This window comes from Impatiens glandulifera, chromosome 8, assembly GCF_907164915.1.
Source record: "Impatiens glandulifera chromosome 8, dImpGla2.1, whole genome shotgun sequence".
Taxonomy (NCBI): domain Eukaryota; kingdom Viridiplantae; phylum Streptophyta; class Magnoliopsida; order Ericales; family Balsaminaceae; genus Impatiens; species Impatiens glandulifera.
In genome coordinates, this window is record NC_061869.1 from 20,193,823 (window position 1) to 20,210,522 (window position 16,700).

The 16,700-nt window shown below is 31.8% G+C and overlaps 1 protein-coding gene across 2 annotated transcripts; it reads right to left on the reverse strand.

The window, feature by feature from the left end:
• Nucleotides 1–7,941: 7,941 nt before the first annotated feature.
• Nucleotides 7,942–16,190, reverse strand: LOC124912452 (origin of replication complex subunit 6-like). Of its 2 annotated transcripts, XM_047453076.1 has the most exons (10): nt 15,924–16,190; nt 15,803–15,849; nt 15,627–15,731; nt 15,452–15,532; nt 15,252–15,363; nt 15,121–15,183; nt 14,952–15,036; nt 14,825–14,886; nt 8,217–8,270; nt 7,942–8,138 (listed from the first exon to the last, which is right to left on the reverse strand). In XM_047453076.1, exons 1-9 carry the CDS (start codon nt 16,041–16,043, stop codon nt 8,217–8,219), a joined length of 729 nt encoding a protein of 242 aa, XP_047309032.1. In that variant the 5' UTR covers nt 16,044–16,190; the 3' UTR covers nt 7,942–8,138. The 2 variants fall into 2 exon arrangements, with proteins under 2 accessions (XP_047309032.1, XP_047309031.1); XM_047453075.1 differs by lacking the exons at nt 7,942–8,138; nt 8,217–8,270 and adding an exon at nt 13,712–13,828.
• Nucleotides 16,191–16,700: the final 510 nt, after the last annotated feature.

The following is a 16,700-nucleotide window of genomic DNA, read 5'->3' on the forward strand; positions in this document are numbered from 1 at the left end:
TAACTATCCAGTTTTGATCTTAAAGGATGCCTGCAAAGTTTACACCCCAGAGGTCTTTAAGTGCTTTGAACAACAATGGTTTATGTCGCATGATTGTGGTGTAGAAATGTTAGAGGATGTCGACACACACAGAAAATATAAGGTAACACCCCACACTAGGAGATGCTCTCATATAGTTACAGTTCATAAGAATGATGATAAGAATATCGAGTGTAGCTGCTGTAAATTTGAATTTGGAGGGATTTTGTGTGCTCACATCCTAAAGATTTTCACAACGATTGACGTGTTGAAGATTCCTCCGGCGTTGATATTGAAGAGGTGGACAAGAACAGCCAAAGATGGAATATTTGGAACTGATCCAATCGTGGACAGTAGTAATGTTGATCCGAGTGAGCTTCATAACATAAGATACAGAGATTTGTGTGGCTTGTCCATGCATTTATTTACCAAGGCAGCCGAAAGAGATGACACTTACAAGCATGTCAAAGAAATTATGCTTAGCCAGTGTACGTTTGTGGATAAAAAATTACAGGAGAGTATAAATATGCAAACTCCACCAACCGGTGTATCACGTTCTGCCGAGGGTGCCCATGTTCAAGCGAAAGGAATGAAAACTAAGAAGCCAACAAGGTTTGGTAAGAGAAGGAAAGGTGGACTAGAGAAGAACTCAAGAAAAAGAAAATCAACAAGAATAACTATCGAATCACAGATTCTGGTATGAATTTGCTGACTTAACTTCTTTACTAATAATTCGGTTATTATTATTCATTTATTAACATACTTTTAAATAATTTGATATACCTTTCCAGCCATCAAATGTAATGCCAACGACCACTCCCCAGTTCTCAACTCCTTAACAATGGGACGAAAGTTTCAGCATGGACGCCAATACTCCGTTCACTGTTCTTTTGTCATCTCAACTATCGAATTCCAGTTTCATGTGTAATCTGATATGTATTGTATGTATATTGGATTTGAAACCAAGAAGAAGGTCGAATGTATGCATGCGATGTTTTATGTAATACCAAATGAATGACAACACTAATTCATTTCTAAAAAAATAAAAACACCTAAATCAATCGAATATTTATTCGCCCCCAATCGACTCCTATTAAGTATCCTTTTAGTTACAAATTGAGAATATGAAACCTAAAACTGAAGCGAATATGTATTCGCTTCAAAGAAAACAAGTATTTGAGGCGAATATTTATTCTCTTCATATTTCTTTCATGAAATTGATATTTTTGTGGAATTTGGTATTTACATGTCAGGGTAAGTGTAATGACATGACAATTAATCCGGCTTCTCATTGGTGGGGTGAGGGTTTTACATCAATTCGAGTCTTCACATATAAATTTTATAAAAATTTATTAAATAAAGAAAAAGTGTTTGAAGCGAATATTTATGCGCCTCATGTTTCTTTCACTTAATTTTTTCATTTAACACGTAAATGAACAAGTATTTGGAAATCAAATTTCATAAAAAAACAATCTGCATGTATACATGTTCATTATTGTCAAGAACATGTTCATTATGTTCATTTTGAAAATTTAAATTACACAACATATTCATTATTCTAGCAATGTTTGAAGCGAATATTTATGCGCCTCATGTTTCTTTCACTTCATTTATTCATTTAACACATAAATGAACAAGTATTTGAAAATCAAATTTCATAAAAAATAATCTGCATGTAATACATGTTCATTATTGTCAAGAACATGTTCATTATGTTCATTTTGAAAATTTAAATTACACAACATATTCATTATTGTAGCAATGTTTGAAGCGAATATTTATGCGCCTCATGTTTCTTTCACTTGATTTATTCATTTAATACATAAATGAACAAGTATTTGAAAATCAAATTTCATAAAAAACAATCTGCATGTATACATGTTCATTATTGTCAAGATGTGAAGTAACATTTTTTGAAAATTTAAATTACACAACATATTCATTATTGTAGCAATGTTTGAAGCGAATATTTATGCGCATCATGTTTCTTTCCCTTAATTTATTCATTTAACACATAAATGAACAAGTATTTGAAAATCAAATTTCATAAAAAACAATCTGCATGTATACATGTTCATTATTGTCAAGATGTGAAGTAACATTTTTTGAAAATTTAAATTACACAACATATTCATTATTATACCAATGTAAATTAAAATTATATGAATAGTTTAATTACCCAATCTGTATGCATCTTCATTATTGTATTAATGTCAACTAAAATTATTGGTAAACTTTAATTACACAATCTGTATACATTTCCTAATTCATTGACTTATCCATTTACTGCAGGAATTGTAGACCTTGCTCCTGGCTTTGTTGAGCTCCGAGCCAATGACATGCCAACAATATTCCATCCTCAAGGTCATTATTTGGTTCCGTACATTTTTTTAACGCCAAAGCCAGTTTTCCAACCCTTCACCTCACCTTCATACGTCTCCATGTGTCTCATGCAAAAAATGCCGCAGTTAGTGTAATTCTTGGAATCCTGCCATGACAATTTCAAACATATCTTTTCCAAACCGCCATACTTTTAAGCAAGAACGGGGTCTACGTCGTTCATATATTATTGAATGTAGTCATCCTGATACATCATTACAAACAACATGATGTAATGTATTTTAGTGCTACTAGAATTCCAAAATTGAACTAGTTGAAAATTTAATTGTAGTGTCATACCAAGATTTGTGCATTCTTATATCTTCTTTCGAAGGGCGATTGCATAGGTGACTGTCTGTTGTCAATTACTTGAAATTTCCTTTGTATGAAGTTATAGCAAACCAAGTAGAAATGTCTGTCATCAATGATTGGGAAAAAAAACTGTGGATAGAATTAAAACAAATTAGATTTCAACTGAGTTGTACATGCTATTATAAGGTACCACAGCGAGAGATGTACTTACGAGGTCCACATCCAAGAGGTCCCTTTTTGAAATTTCGAAAGCCCGACCTTCACGACATAACCTTTCATTGAATTGGTCTCGGGTAGTTATCCCACCTTCACGAAAAATCTGTTTACAGCAGTCTTTAGTCTCACAATAATAACATCATTGATAAATAACAGTGCTAGTACAACTTACGGTGAGCACAGTTGTGTAGAAAATCTTATTGTAACGACGTTTTACATTTTTCCTACAAAGGTTGTGCAACATGTATGACCAAATGTCAATAATCATACTGTCTACCCAGGTTTGATCAGCCATTGTAAGCATGTCCCCGCGCGTCACGTGTAGACATAGGTTCTCCCCAATAAATAAAATTTCACTGCATGAAACCAGAAAAACATGTTTCAGAATGGGGTACAAATTATATTTTTTATGAATAAGTAAGTATGTCCAGGAAACATTACCTTGGATCAAGTCCTGTAGCAAATATGAAACCCACAAAAATCTTCTGAATGTTTGTCATTTGTTTTACATCCCTAAACATTTTATTGAAATATGGGGTTTTCAAAGCTGGAGGCAATTCCAATGCTTTAACCCATTCTTTCAATTGCATTTGTGGACGAGAAGAGGCAGTTTGAAGTGGCGGTGGTAGACTGGAGATGCATTCTTCCGGTTCATTCTGTACTATCGCCAAAGAAGAGGGAGTTTGAAGTGGCGGTGGTAGACTACAGATGCATTCTTCCGGTTTATTTTTTACTATCGCCAAAGAAGGGGAGTTGTTGTTGGTTTCAGTGTTGATGACATCGGTTAACCAATCCATTTTCAAATTTCGGGGGACTTTTCTGCATACATTTAAGGCCTTTGACGGTCCTGCTTCCTCTTTTTTTGGGATAATTTGGGTAGGAGGCAAGGCTGGGGTGGTTGGAGTGCTGGTGTTCGTGTTGGTTTCTATTTTGGGAGTAATGTGGTTGGCTTTGGGTTTGGCTTGTGCCATTGGAGGAGTTGGGGTTGTTGTTAGAGGAATGGGGTTGGCTTTGGGTTTGGCTTGTGCCATTGGAGGGGTTGGGGTTGTGGTTATAGGAATGGGGTTGGCTTTGGGTTTGGCTTGTGCAATTGGAGGGGTTGGGATTGGAGTTGGAGGAATGGGGTTGGGTTGGGATTGTGCCATTGGAGGGGTTGGGGTTGGGGTTGGGGTTAGAGGAATGGGGTTGGGTTTGGCTTTTTCCATTGGAGGGGTTTGGGTTGGGGTTTTGGTTTTGGTTTCTGTTTAGAGTGGAATGGGGTTCTTGTGGGATTGGGTCGTTGGTGTGAGGGTAGTTTGTGTGTTGTCTTGGGTGTTTAGAGGAAGGGTGTTGCCTTTGGCTTGGGTATTGGCTTTGGTGTTTTTTACGGTGTTGGAAGAAAGGGTGCTCTTGTTGGCTAGGGTTGTTGGAGTGGTGTTGGCTTTGGTGTTTTTTTGGGTGTTGGGAGAAAGGCTGCTCTTGTTGGTTTGGGCTGTTGGAGTGGTGTTGGCTTTTGTGTTTGTTTCGGTGGTGGGGGTTAATGTGTTCTTGTTGGCTGGGGCCGTTGGAGTGGGGTTGGGTTTTGTGTGTGGTTCTGTAGTGGGGGTTAATGTACGAGATCTTCTCGATAAGGATCTCCTCACCGTTGGCCAATACCAGAGAACTCTTATCCGGGTCAAAACATTGAATTACGTGTCTGGAAAAATGCGTCGGGCACTTGGAGACACCCATTGTAAGAAGAGAACCAAACCCGATTTGCTTCACGGCTTCCCTCTGTTCTACGCTCAATTTAGGAATCAGTTGAGCGAGGCCATGAGGTGATGATCTTGTTAGAAATGTCAGTTTACCTTTCTTGATGGTATTGGTTTTTTGGGGAGATGCTGGTAACTCTTCATCGAATGGTGTAGTACACGGAGAAATATTATTGGTTTCTGGGGGTGGTTCTGGTAACTCTTCATCGACTGTTGGAGTGGAAGTAGGAATAACATTGGTTTTTTTTTTAGGGGGAAAAGGTGTTAGTAAATTCTCATCAAAATGGGTAGTACCTGCAGCAACATCATTAGCTTCGACAGCAACTGTGGAAACTGATTCAGCAGTCGATGACGACTTCATATTCGTCTTTGTATTTCTCTTCCTCTTCCTTTCATATGTATCCAAGTTATTAAAACTCGAAGTAATTATTTTTGGTGGGATAGCATAAATCAGTATTCAACTAAATAAATGGAATAAACATGTGTAAAATTAGTATAAAATATATAAACACAATAAGATTAACCTACCTCTCTGGTTTACTGCGGGGATTGACGTTGGATGCAGGAGTGGGAGCAGTTTCGTTTTCGTTTATGCTCCTACAGACTTGCAAGACGACCTCTCGGGAGTCGATGGTATCCACTTCCATGTTGTTGCCTTGGTTCTCTGACATCTTTAGAAGAAATCCTTGTAGAATAAAAGAAATATCTAGGGTTTCGACGTTGAGTGTTTGGATGATCGCCGGGAGATAGAAAGAGAAGAATATGAACAATTGCTTATGAAAATGAAAAGGATGGAGAGTGGAATTGTAGCGGGAAATTGAAATTATATCAACAAGTAATGGAAGCGAATAAATATTCGTTCGATATCGTAACTTCTTAAAAAAATTCATAAAATAAATTGAAAATAAAAACTATTATTCGAAGCGAAGATTTATTCGCGGGATGTAAATGCAAGGGTAAGTGAATTTACATGACAGGCAAGTGGTCTTCTTATGGGAGTGGAGGGGGTTTTACATGAACGTTAGGCTAAAAATAATTGAAAAGAAGAAATCTTCGCTTTCAATCGTCTCCTCGAAAAAAAAATTATAAAAGTAGAGTGAACTAATTAAAGCGAATATTTAGTCGTTTCCTGCATGTCATTTTAAATTAATTGAATTAACATTTATTAATAAACGGAAATATAAAATTAATAAAAAAAAATAGTGAAGTGATTGAAGCGAAGATTTGTTCGGTTGCTGCATGTCATCTTTAATTAATTGAATTAATATTTAATAAACGGAAATATAAAATCCATGTAATTTTGGTCTTTACATACATGGGTAAGTGTCTTTCCATGATAGACAGGCGGTCTTCTCATTGGTGGGTTGGGGGGTTTACATGATGTTTTTATTAAAATTAATTTAAGCGAATACATCTTCGCTCATGAGGGTCTCCAGCCCAAAAAAATTAAATAAAAAAAACAAAAAAAATATGAATGAATTAATTGAAGCGAATATTTGTTCGGTTGCTGCATGTGATTTTTAATAAATTGAATTAATATTTAAAGAATGAAAATATAAAAATAATGTCAATTTTGGTCTTTACATAGACGGGTAAGTGTAATTACATGACATACAAGCGGTCTTCTCATGGATGAGTTGGGGGGTTTACATGTGTTTTTATTAAAATTAATTGAAGCAAATATATCTTCGCTCCTGAGGGTCTCAAGGCCAAAAAAATTAAATAAAAAAAACAAAAAAAATCTGAATGAATTAATTGTAGCGAATATTAGATCGATTCATGTCATTTTTAATTCATTGAATTAATATTTAATAAACGGAAATATAAAATTCCTGTAATTTTGGTCTTTACATAGACGTGTAAGTGTATTTTCATGAAAGGAAAGCGGTCTTCTCATGGCTGGGTATAGGGGGTTTACATGAGGGTCAGGGCAACGGGGCGTGGAGATCTTCGCTCCCATCGTATCTCACCCTTCCCTCTAACATGGTGCCCAGAGCGAAGATATCTTATCGGGTACTATATGAATATTATATTATTTCCTGACGTTAACAGGCGCTGCCGTTAACGGCGTCGTGTATGAACCCGGGATGAAACCCGGATTCCGGATTCTCCCTCCCTCCGTCTCCTACCCAGATTGTTTTATTATTAAAATAATAATGCTGCAATCTGATTGGTCCGCCATAGGGGAACACGGCAATCGGTAGCAGAAGATCTGGGATGCTCAGTTATTGACTTACTCCCAAAACAATTCGTTATGGTCAGTACCAAGAGATATAAGAAAATCTCTCGGTTTTGAATGTAGGTACCGAAAGTTAATTTATTTGCTTTCGGTATTAACCCTCTCTTTGAATGGATTTTTCACTTTCTTAGTTTGCCTAAACATCTAAGCACATCAAGTGTGTATTATTTTTTTAAGAAAAATGATTGTGTTTAATTTTATAAGTGTATATGATTATGTTTGATTATATAAAGAAGTGTATATGTTTGTGTTTGATGATAATAAGGATGTGTGGAAAGTTTGATTATAAGGATGTGTTGGGATTGTGTAATGTTTTAAGGATATGAAATGTGTTAAATTAATGTTGTTCAAGATTATTAGAAAGTGAAACACCAATCAAATTAATAATTTTTGAAGTAGTAATATCGAACTTCTATGTGAGTTTTCAGTATTGTAAGTTGACAGAATATGTTTCTGTTTAACAGAGTGTAGTGTCTAAGTCCTGATTGTCCAACTGGGTTTGTCTAAGCATTGTACTCAAACCAAATCTTCTAGTGAATATCATTCTCAAGGTTGGGAAGAATGGGTGACGTAAGAGAGTTTGCTCCAAACATTCATAAACAAACTTTGTGTCTTGTGTTTGTTACTTTCCGAATCTTCCAATTTTTTATTTGTCGCTTCAAGTCTAAACAAACATTTTCGCACTTGACACCGTTCAAAAGTTTGTGAAAACTTGTGAAGAATAGAAACATATATTAACTTTTAATAGAGTAATTATCAAAACGAAGGTTTTTGCGGTTAACAATACTTGGTCAACCCCTGCTATTGTTGACTCATTTCCTAACAGTTAATATGTTAGATATTTGGTTTGATTTATCTTAAACTAGGTTTGATTTATGTTTATTTGGTTTGATTTATTTTAAATTTGATATGATTTATGTTAGAATAGGTTTGATTTAGATTAGAATTATGTAATTAATATGTTAGATATTTAGTTTGATTTACAAAAGTAATATTCATTTTCAGATGATGGATCAACATTTAAATAAGTAAAACAAATCAATTAAAAAATCCAAAAATTTAATAATATATTTGTATAAGAAGTCTACATACAAGTTTCTGTATTTGAATTTGTAAAGAATCAAATAATCCATGCATCATTGAATAAAAAATATCTCAAACAGCTTCTTCATCTTCCTTGGGGGCTTCAGTTGTTGCTTTACTTGGAAAGTTCAAGCGAGCTTGCTTGATATGATTTGCAGGAACTGCAGAGAATATAAAGCAAACATGTTACATGAATGTGTTTCTTTTCTTCTTTAGAAATATTAGACAACCAAAACTACCTAATTTTCCTTGTACTCATGTTCCATGCGCTTGTGCTTCCTATAACATAAAGCCTGCAACAACCATTACATCAATGATTAACCGATGGCTCAAGTATCAAAAATCGTACTTAAGAGACCAAATATCACATGTTCTAATTGTTAGAAATCTTGTCTTGAAAAATAACAGAAATATATATATATAAACGATGTTACAAACAAATTAAATAAATACAATGTTACAAAGAACGAAATCACCAGATAAAATGTTGATTCGAGGCATGTGTTAGACACATTTCCCTTAAAACAGTTCCACCGTCTCCCCGTGTGCTAGAGCTTGTCACAGATGGCTGTCTCCCAGGGTACAACGAATCTAGTAGTGATTCAGCACCGGAATCACTACACAACGAGCTTGACAAAGTACCTGAACTATCACCGGGTTTCAACAGAAAATATCGAGCGAAGAACTCGAAGAAACACTCACAAGACAAGAAGAAGGCCTTTTGGAATTCTAGAGTGAGAAAGACGAAGGATGAAGTATTGATGTGGTTTTTTTTGTCCATCGAATGGTGTGGGATAGAATGCCTATTTAGATTGTTGAAATAATAAACTGTTAATTAAATCATCAATTGATCCAACGGTTGGCATTGCTTGCCTTTTCATTTGCCTTAATATTTCTTCTTAATGAAGGTAATTGTTTGCCAAAATTAATGAAGACATTTATTTTGCAATACTCACGTTACATGATTTTTTAATCTGTTAATAATAATATTAAATTATCATAACAATTAATAATAATAACAAACTCATGTAAGTCACGCTACAAATTAACAACATTTTGTTAATTGGTCATCAAGGCATTTTAAATCAATTAATTTAAATTAATTGATTTAAATTATACATTTAGATCAAATTTCACCCTTTAATTCACGTTTGAATTTCATGTGAATTTGATTTGATTTTATTACCCATATTCTAATTTCCATTCATTAATGGAATTTATAGAATTAGTTTAAAAATTCCAACAATCCCCCACATTAATGGAAATTAAAAGATTAACCCGGTGAAAGGTTCAACAGTTGAATTCTACATAGGATAGGTAAGTGTAACCCTTTGAACCTTCCCTTGTGAAAGCATATAACTTTACTAGCTGATTAGTAGACTCGATGTCCTTGAACTATTCTGTCTTTTGTGTAAATGATTACACACTTTCACATAGAATTCTCCCTAATACATGTCAAGCTCTCATGGTTGTGTCCATTTTGGCCATGGAACACGCGCCTGGTTCTGTGAGAGGGTCTAGAATTGAGCCGTGCAATTCTTTCGAAGCGGCCCCACTTCTCCCTCACATAGGTGATCTCTTTGCTCACAAAGAATCATTAAAAGCGATATACTTATCCTCGTCAAAATATTATTGTTTTGTTATAGAATTAAATCCTCAACAATAACTTTCCAAGTCAGTACAATTAGGTTGTCCCATTGAACCTAGTTCTTGGGATCTCCAGTTTGCATAGGTTGGGTTTTCCTTCATACCAACTTATAGTAGGCTAATGTCTCAAAAGACTTCAAATTATCTCTCTATTCAATAATCTGATTAGTGGATCCACAATGTTATCTTTGACTTACATAGTCAAATTTGATAACTCCATTAGAGAGTATAGTCTAATGACATTATGTCTAAGACGTGTATGTCTAGACTTGTCACTGACTCTAAGCTTGTCCAATTTTTAATTACTATCACAATAATTAGAAATTTATGTTGGTACATTCTTAGTTAACCTTGGAACATCTTCTAATAAGAAGCATAGTCATCCGTACATGCTTATCATTTAATTTTTTTATGAAAATATTGTTTACTAGGCTAACTAGTAGACAAAATGTCTTTGAACTATTCTGCCTTCGTGTAAACGATTATATATTTTACATAAAAATATTTTATTTTTCGACATAAGTCAAAATTATAGATTATAACGTTTAATCTATCCATCATAAGTTTCTTAGAAGATTTCCATACGTAGATTGCACTTCTAAGTGTAAACATATTCACTTTTAGACGTAAACTCTTTCATTTAATAATATCAACATATCATTTGATAACAACATGATATTTCGTTTAGTGCAATTCATATCCTTAATGAATTTTATCATTTTTATCGTAATTTTCAATGATAAAATATCGTACAAAAGACACGTAATGAAATCATTTTCATTGTCTTCATGATATATATAATTGTCACATCCACTTTTTAATAAAAGTATGATCAAATTTTCATATCATTATTATAAAATTTATCAACACTTTATAAACTTTCCTTTTCATTTATTTCATAAAATCTTTTTGAAGACATTGATTCTTCAAATTTTTTATGAAAGTAATGTCAAAATATGACACGTTTCTTGATTTCAAAATCCTCAAATTTTAAATATCGATTTGAGCACCAACTCAGCAAATATAAACAAGACATTTTCTTGTTATTTTTTTTTCCTTTTTGTAAAGTTGCGCAACTTTATCTTTTATAGAGAACATATTTCTCTAACAATGAATTATCTTTTCATTTATCATAATATACACAATTATTTTTGTATTATAATCAATAAAAATATTTTCCCCCACATTCGTGTTGGTATCCTTTAAATCACACACATTTGTATGATTTAAATCAATGATTTTCTAATCAAGAAATTATCACACAATTCTTTTACAAATTTCTTTTGTTATACTTATCATACATTGAATAAGATAACTATATTATAAATATTTAATTGAATAAATCATAATTTCTATACAAGAGATTAGAATGTTTATTCATTTATAAATCATTCTTCACATAATCTCTACATAAGAAATTAAAAATATTTAATCAATTAAAATATTTATTTCAACACTTAATTTCTATAAAAGAAATTAGAATATTTAATCAAATAAATATTCACTATATCACATGATTTCTACAAAAGAAATCATAATGTTTTAAGCATCTTTGACCGAAGTCGCTTAAACATTTATTTCCGGTTGCACGTTTGCATCCCGTAATATCGGCACGTTTGCCACATTATTCTCAAATCAAAGAAGACTTTACTTGTAATTATTTGATTTCAAAATTATCAAATTAAGTAAGTCTTAATGATGCAACTGGACAATGTATATCAAGTATCTTATATTAAACCAAAATTAATATATCTATATATATATATGATATTATATATTATTGCTTTTTTTATTTTAGTCACCACGATGACAAAACAACTATAATATATATAGTCAATAACATAGAAACGTAATCAGATAAATAATATGTCATATATATTATTAAACAAATATATATATACAACTTTATTTATCATTAAAAATATCGTTTAAAAAATATATGATAATTAATTAGAATGTTGATCATTTATCTTTAATCGAATATAAAACTAACTAATTATAAAAATAAATATTCATGTCATCAATTATTCGTTTCTTAATTAATTAGATGACCTTTAACATTCTATAAGAAATCTTTGTCAATCAAAGAACACATGATTTGTGACAAATTTCAAAATTATCTATTAAAATAAAAATAGATAGAAAACAAATCTTAATTTATATATATATATAAATTTCTAGATAATCATACTTATTATGAATAACATGAATCATCTTTATATTAGCTAATATGCATGATTTACATTAATAATCAATTAGCACATAATTAAATTAAATATAACTACAAATATATTTCATATCTTAATCGAAGCACTTACATTGCCATGTTTTGAACAATAATCGACGTTAAACGACTATGCATGATTATAATAAGTTCTAAAATAAATAACTTATTTAATCTCATTATACATATGACCTTCATTTTCTGTCATTATGAATCACATAATTTCTATAAAAGAAATTATTAGGATACCTAATTCATTTCATAATTTCTACATAAGAAATTATAATGATTTCAACCTTCATGATTAATGTAATTTAGACAAATCATATTATATATTTATATATATATTTTATAAAAATCATTATGAACCCATTAATCTCATAATTTTTACACAAGAAAATTATAATGATTTTTACATCAAGTCTCATGTCTGATTTCTACCAAGAAATCATTGACTACCCATTCATCTCATAATTTCTACACAAGAAATTAGAATGGTTTCAACATCAATGACTTTAACAAGTCTGATTTCTACCAAGAAATCATTGACAATCTCATTCATCTCATAATTTCTACACAAGAAATTGGAATGGTTTTTAACATCAATGACCATAGTCATTTTAGTAGATCTGATTTCTATAAAAAGAAACCAAATCATCTCATTCTCATAATTTCTACACAAGAAATTGGAATGGTTTTTAACATCAATGACCATAGTCATTTTAGTAAATTTGATTTCTACAAAAAGAAATCAAATCATCTCATCAGTTGGATGACCTCCCTTCCGTCACGCACCATTGTGTCTGAACTTTAAACCACTGCACCAATGCGCCATTTCATTGTTGTACCGCTTATATGACCTTTTGTCTTCTTTCTAGAGACAACTTATACTTCATATTTGACTAGACTCTGTCAATCAATAAATATACACATTTAAAACGATAACTTATTACCATAATAAAATGTAATATATAAAACAATGTATATAAATAAAGATATCATCTCTCTTTATTTATTAAATCATCCTACCATATTCTTATTAATTATATTGCTTAATTAAAAAAAAGGTATATATCATAATTAATTTTTTCAAACTGAAACCATATGTTTCAATTATAATTAATTTTAACACCATAAATTTTATAAAAATTGAAAGCTAACATATTAGTTACTTTCTTATTTTTATTCATTATTATTAATAATTTTAATAACCAACAAACATTTATTTAAAAATAAAATAAATTATTGTTTTCTAATTTATTTTCTAGAAAACTTTTGTATAATAAATATACATCATTTTTCTTTAGAATATTAGCTTATAAAGGTAAGCTTTCATACAAATAATATTAATAATAATTAACATTATATATATATATATACAATAAAAACTTATCTTTGTAGATTTTTCTATTCCTTTAGATTAACAACTTTATCTTGTCGAAATAATCGATCATCTGGTTTATAACATCATAACTCATATTCCTGAAACATCAAAGACAAAAATTTCGATGGCACAAGCTACTAAATAACTTAGCACATGAAACTGTTTTAAGATTGTTAGAAATCTTGTCTTGAAAAATAACAGAAATATATATATATAAACGATGTTACAAACAAATTAAATAAATACAATGTTACAAAGAACGAAATCACCAGATAAAATGTTGATTCGAGGCATGTGTTAGACACATTTCCCTTAAAACAGTTCCACCGTCTCCCCGTGTGCTAGAGCTTGTCACAGATGGCTGTCTCCCAGGGTACAACGAATCTAGTAGTGATTCAGCACCGGAATCACTACACAACGAGCTTGACAAAGTACCTGAACTATCACCGGGTTTCAACAGAAAATATCGAGCGAAGAACTCGAAGAAACACTCACAAGACAAGAAGAAGGCCTTTTGGAATTCTAGAGTGAGAAAGACGAAGGATGAAGTATTGATGTGGTTTTTTTTGTCCATCGAATGGTGTGGGATAGAATGCCTATTTAGATTGTTGAAATAATAAACTGTTAATTAAATCATCAATTGATCCAACGGTTGGCATTGCTTGCCTTTTCATTTGCCTTAATATTTCTTCTTAATGAAGGTAATTGTTTGCCAAAATTAATGAAGACATTTATTTTGCAATACTCACGTTACATGATTTTTTAATCTGTTAATAATAATATTAAATTATCATAACAATTAATAATAATAACAAACTCATGTAAGTCACGCTACAAATTAACAACATTTTGTTAATTGGTCATCAAGGCATTTTAAATCAATTAATTTAAATTAATTGATTTAAATTATACATTTAGATCAAATTTCACCCTTTAATTCACGTTTGAATTTCATGTGAATTTGATTTGATTTTATTACCCATATTCTAATTTCCATTCATTAATGGAATTTATAGAATTAGTTTAAAAATTCCAACACTAATAACCCTTTAAGTTAAAGTTAGAAGAGAAGATTGTGGTACTTCTTAAATTAAAAATAAAATCATTGCATCTATTAAATGTTAAGTTATGCATTTTATTCATAACCACTGTATCAAATGAATAAAAAATCACACTAATTTAAATCAATTCCAATGGAATCATTACTTTTGCACATTGAGTTTTCATAATGTAGTTCTTAATCATTTGACAAGATTTTTTTTTTTTTTATTTTGAGAACGCTGGGTTCCGCTACTCCTATGGAGTGCGACTAATCCCCGCGGGTTAAGTACATAGCCCGCAAACATACTTAACCAATTAACCAGGCGCAGAACTTGTCGCCTGACGGGCTCGAACCCAAGACCTCATGGAGGCCTAGGGGATATCCACCTCTTATTGCCACTAGGCTAGAAGAGGGGGTTTATCTTATGGTTCATGGTTTCATTAGAATTTGGGGATGGATGAGAAGAAGTTGAAATGTTATCAAGATCCATATTCTTAATTTTTGACAGTGCTAAAAGAAGAAAACTGGTAAGGCAAATGATGTTCCTAACCTCTTCTTCTTCATCAGATGAAAAACCACCATCCTCAAGTTTTCTTTTTTCTGGTAATGCATCTGCAACAAAGATAATTGTAAATGGCACCATAATATAGAAATAGAAGAAATACACCAAATATTACCTCTATTTCCTTTCATTTCTCTTGGGTCCTTTTCTTTTGATACACCAAATATATCATAACAAAGATCCTTCATTGAGTTAGCTACCTGAAATTTGAATCCTCATAATCAACATTGTTTCAAGTAAACAATACATTTGAAAATATTTCATAGAACATTCTTCAAACTTACATTAGAAAACTCTGATTCAGATGTGCCACAAAGCTGAATTAACTTAATCTTGTCTACCTTGAGCTGTAAACAAGAAAGAATCAAAATAAGATGCATTTGCAATGAAGGGTATGAGTAAATTCTTCTTTAACCTTTTGCTTCTTGGCACATAAGAAGAACGCAACAGCAGTAAATACAGGTCGAGTGAAATCAGAACTTGCTCGACGCGAAAGTGGCAATGATGCAATGAAACGTTCTTTGTACCTAGAAATCAAATTAGATATACAATTGAGTGTTTTCTGGTACCTTCAAAGAAAGAAGAACAAATAGGCAAGTGATATGCATATCTTACTGGTATAAACCTCTAAGAACAATTGGAATTAGCCTGATACATCCAAACTGAATAGCTAATTCTCTGATATCAACCTTGTTCCTGTGATTTCAGCAATTCAATTCCATTTTTAATCGAAATGTCACAACTCACAAGAACAAATATAACAAGGTATGAATATGGAGTGAAAACTAACTTGACACCAAGACCATTCTGCATAATATTAAAGGACCTAGTGTATGCCTTATCAGACATTCCACTCAACTTAGTAGCTCTTCGACGATCAAATATAACGTCAAATCTGAGATTACATATAAGACAGTTAAGATTACTGCATTCTATGGTTGAAGATCTTATAGTTCTTGTAAATACCTTGAGGCAGCCATCTCTAAGCAAATAATTGCCTTGCAAATCTCGCCCTGTAAACAGTGGAGAACATAGATCAAATTCAGAACAGTTCGAGTAGAATTAACTTATGGGTATTGAAACCCACCACTCCGATGGAGGAAGAATTGAAGTGTAGATCACAAAGACGACGTAATTCAGTAGCTTTTCGTATCACATCCTTCGAATCCGCGAGACCAAGCTTTTTACTAATATCTGCTATGTCCATATCTTAGATAGATAGATAGATGAAATTAAGAAAGATAGTTAGAGAGAGACAGAGCATTCTTTGATCTTCTTGCATTAAGGAACACAAATGGCGGAAGTTGCCGTCGCCGGATAATTTAGCCGGGAATATTTGACGGCAAAAGTTTTATCTCTCTAGTTGTTACACCAAATTATTTTATTTTTTCACTAAAAAAATATTATATCAAGATTTTAACAATAATATAATTATGTTTTGGGTTGTAACATTAAAATTAAAAATGTTAAACTCATTTTAAATAATATAAGAATATGGAATCAACAAACAATTTAAACAATTTAAGTGGTTTATAGTGTTTCAAAATACAAATAAAGAAATTTATCTAAACAAAATTTTTATTATTTTAATTTAAGTAAATTACAAGATTAATATTATAAATTATTGTAATATTATACTAATATGACTTTAAAAAATATTATCACAATCATTATCTCAATCAAGTTGTGAGAATCTTTTACAATATTCTAAAATAAACTTAATATATTTGGGAAATTTGACAAAATGACCCCAAAGATGGTCAAATTTGACCTGATGTTCGCCCATAAATTTAATTGCGTTCGTGGTTTTTTAATTTTTTTTGACGAAATTGCCCTTTTCGCGAAACGATAAGGGACTTAGCGT

Excerpts from the sequence above, each read along its gene's own strand:
- LOC124912452 (XM_047453075.1), bottom strand. The coding sequence starts at position 16,043 with ATGGACATAGCAGATATTAGTAAAAAGCTTGGTCTCGCGGATTCGAAG. Across the intron at positions 15,364-15,451 it reads GTTCTTAGAGGTTTATACCA|GTACAAAGAACGTTTCATTG; the intron begins GTAAGATATGCA and ends TTTGATTTCTAG. Across the intron at positions 13,829-14,824 it reads CATCTGATGAAGAAGAAGAG|GCATTCTATCCCACACCATT; the intron begins GTTAGGAACATC and ends CAATCTAAATAG.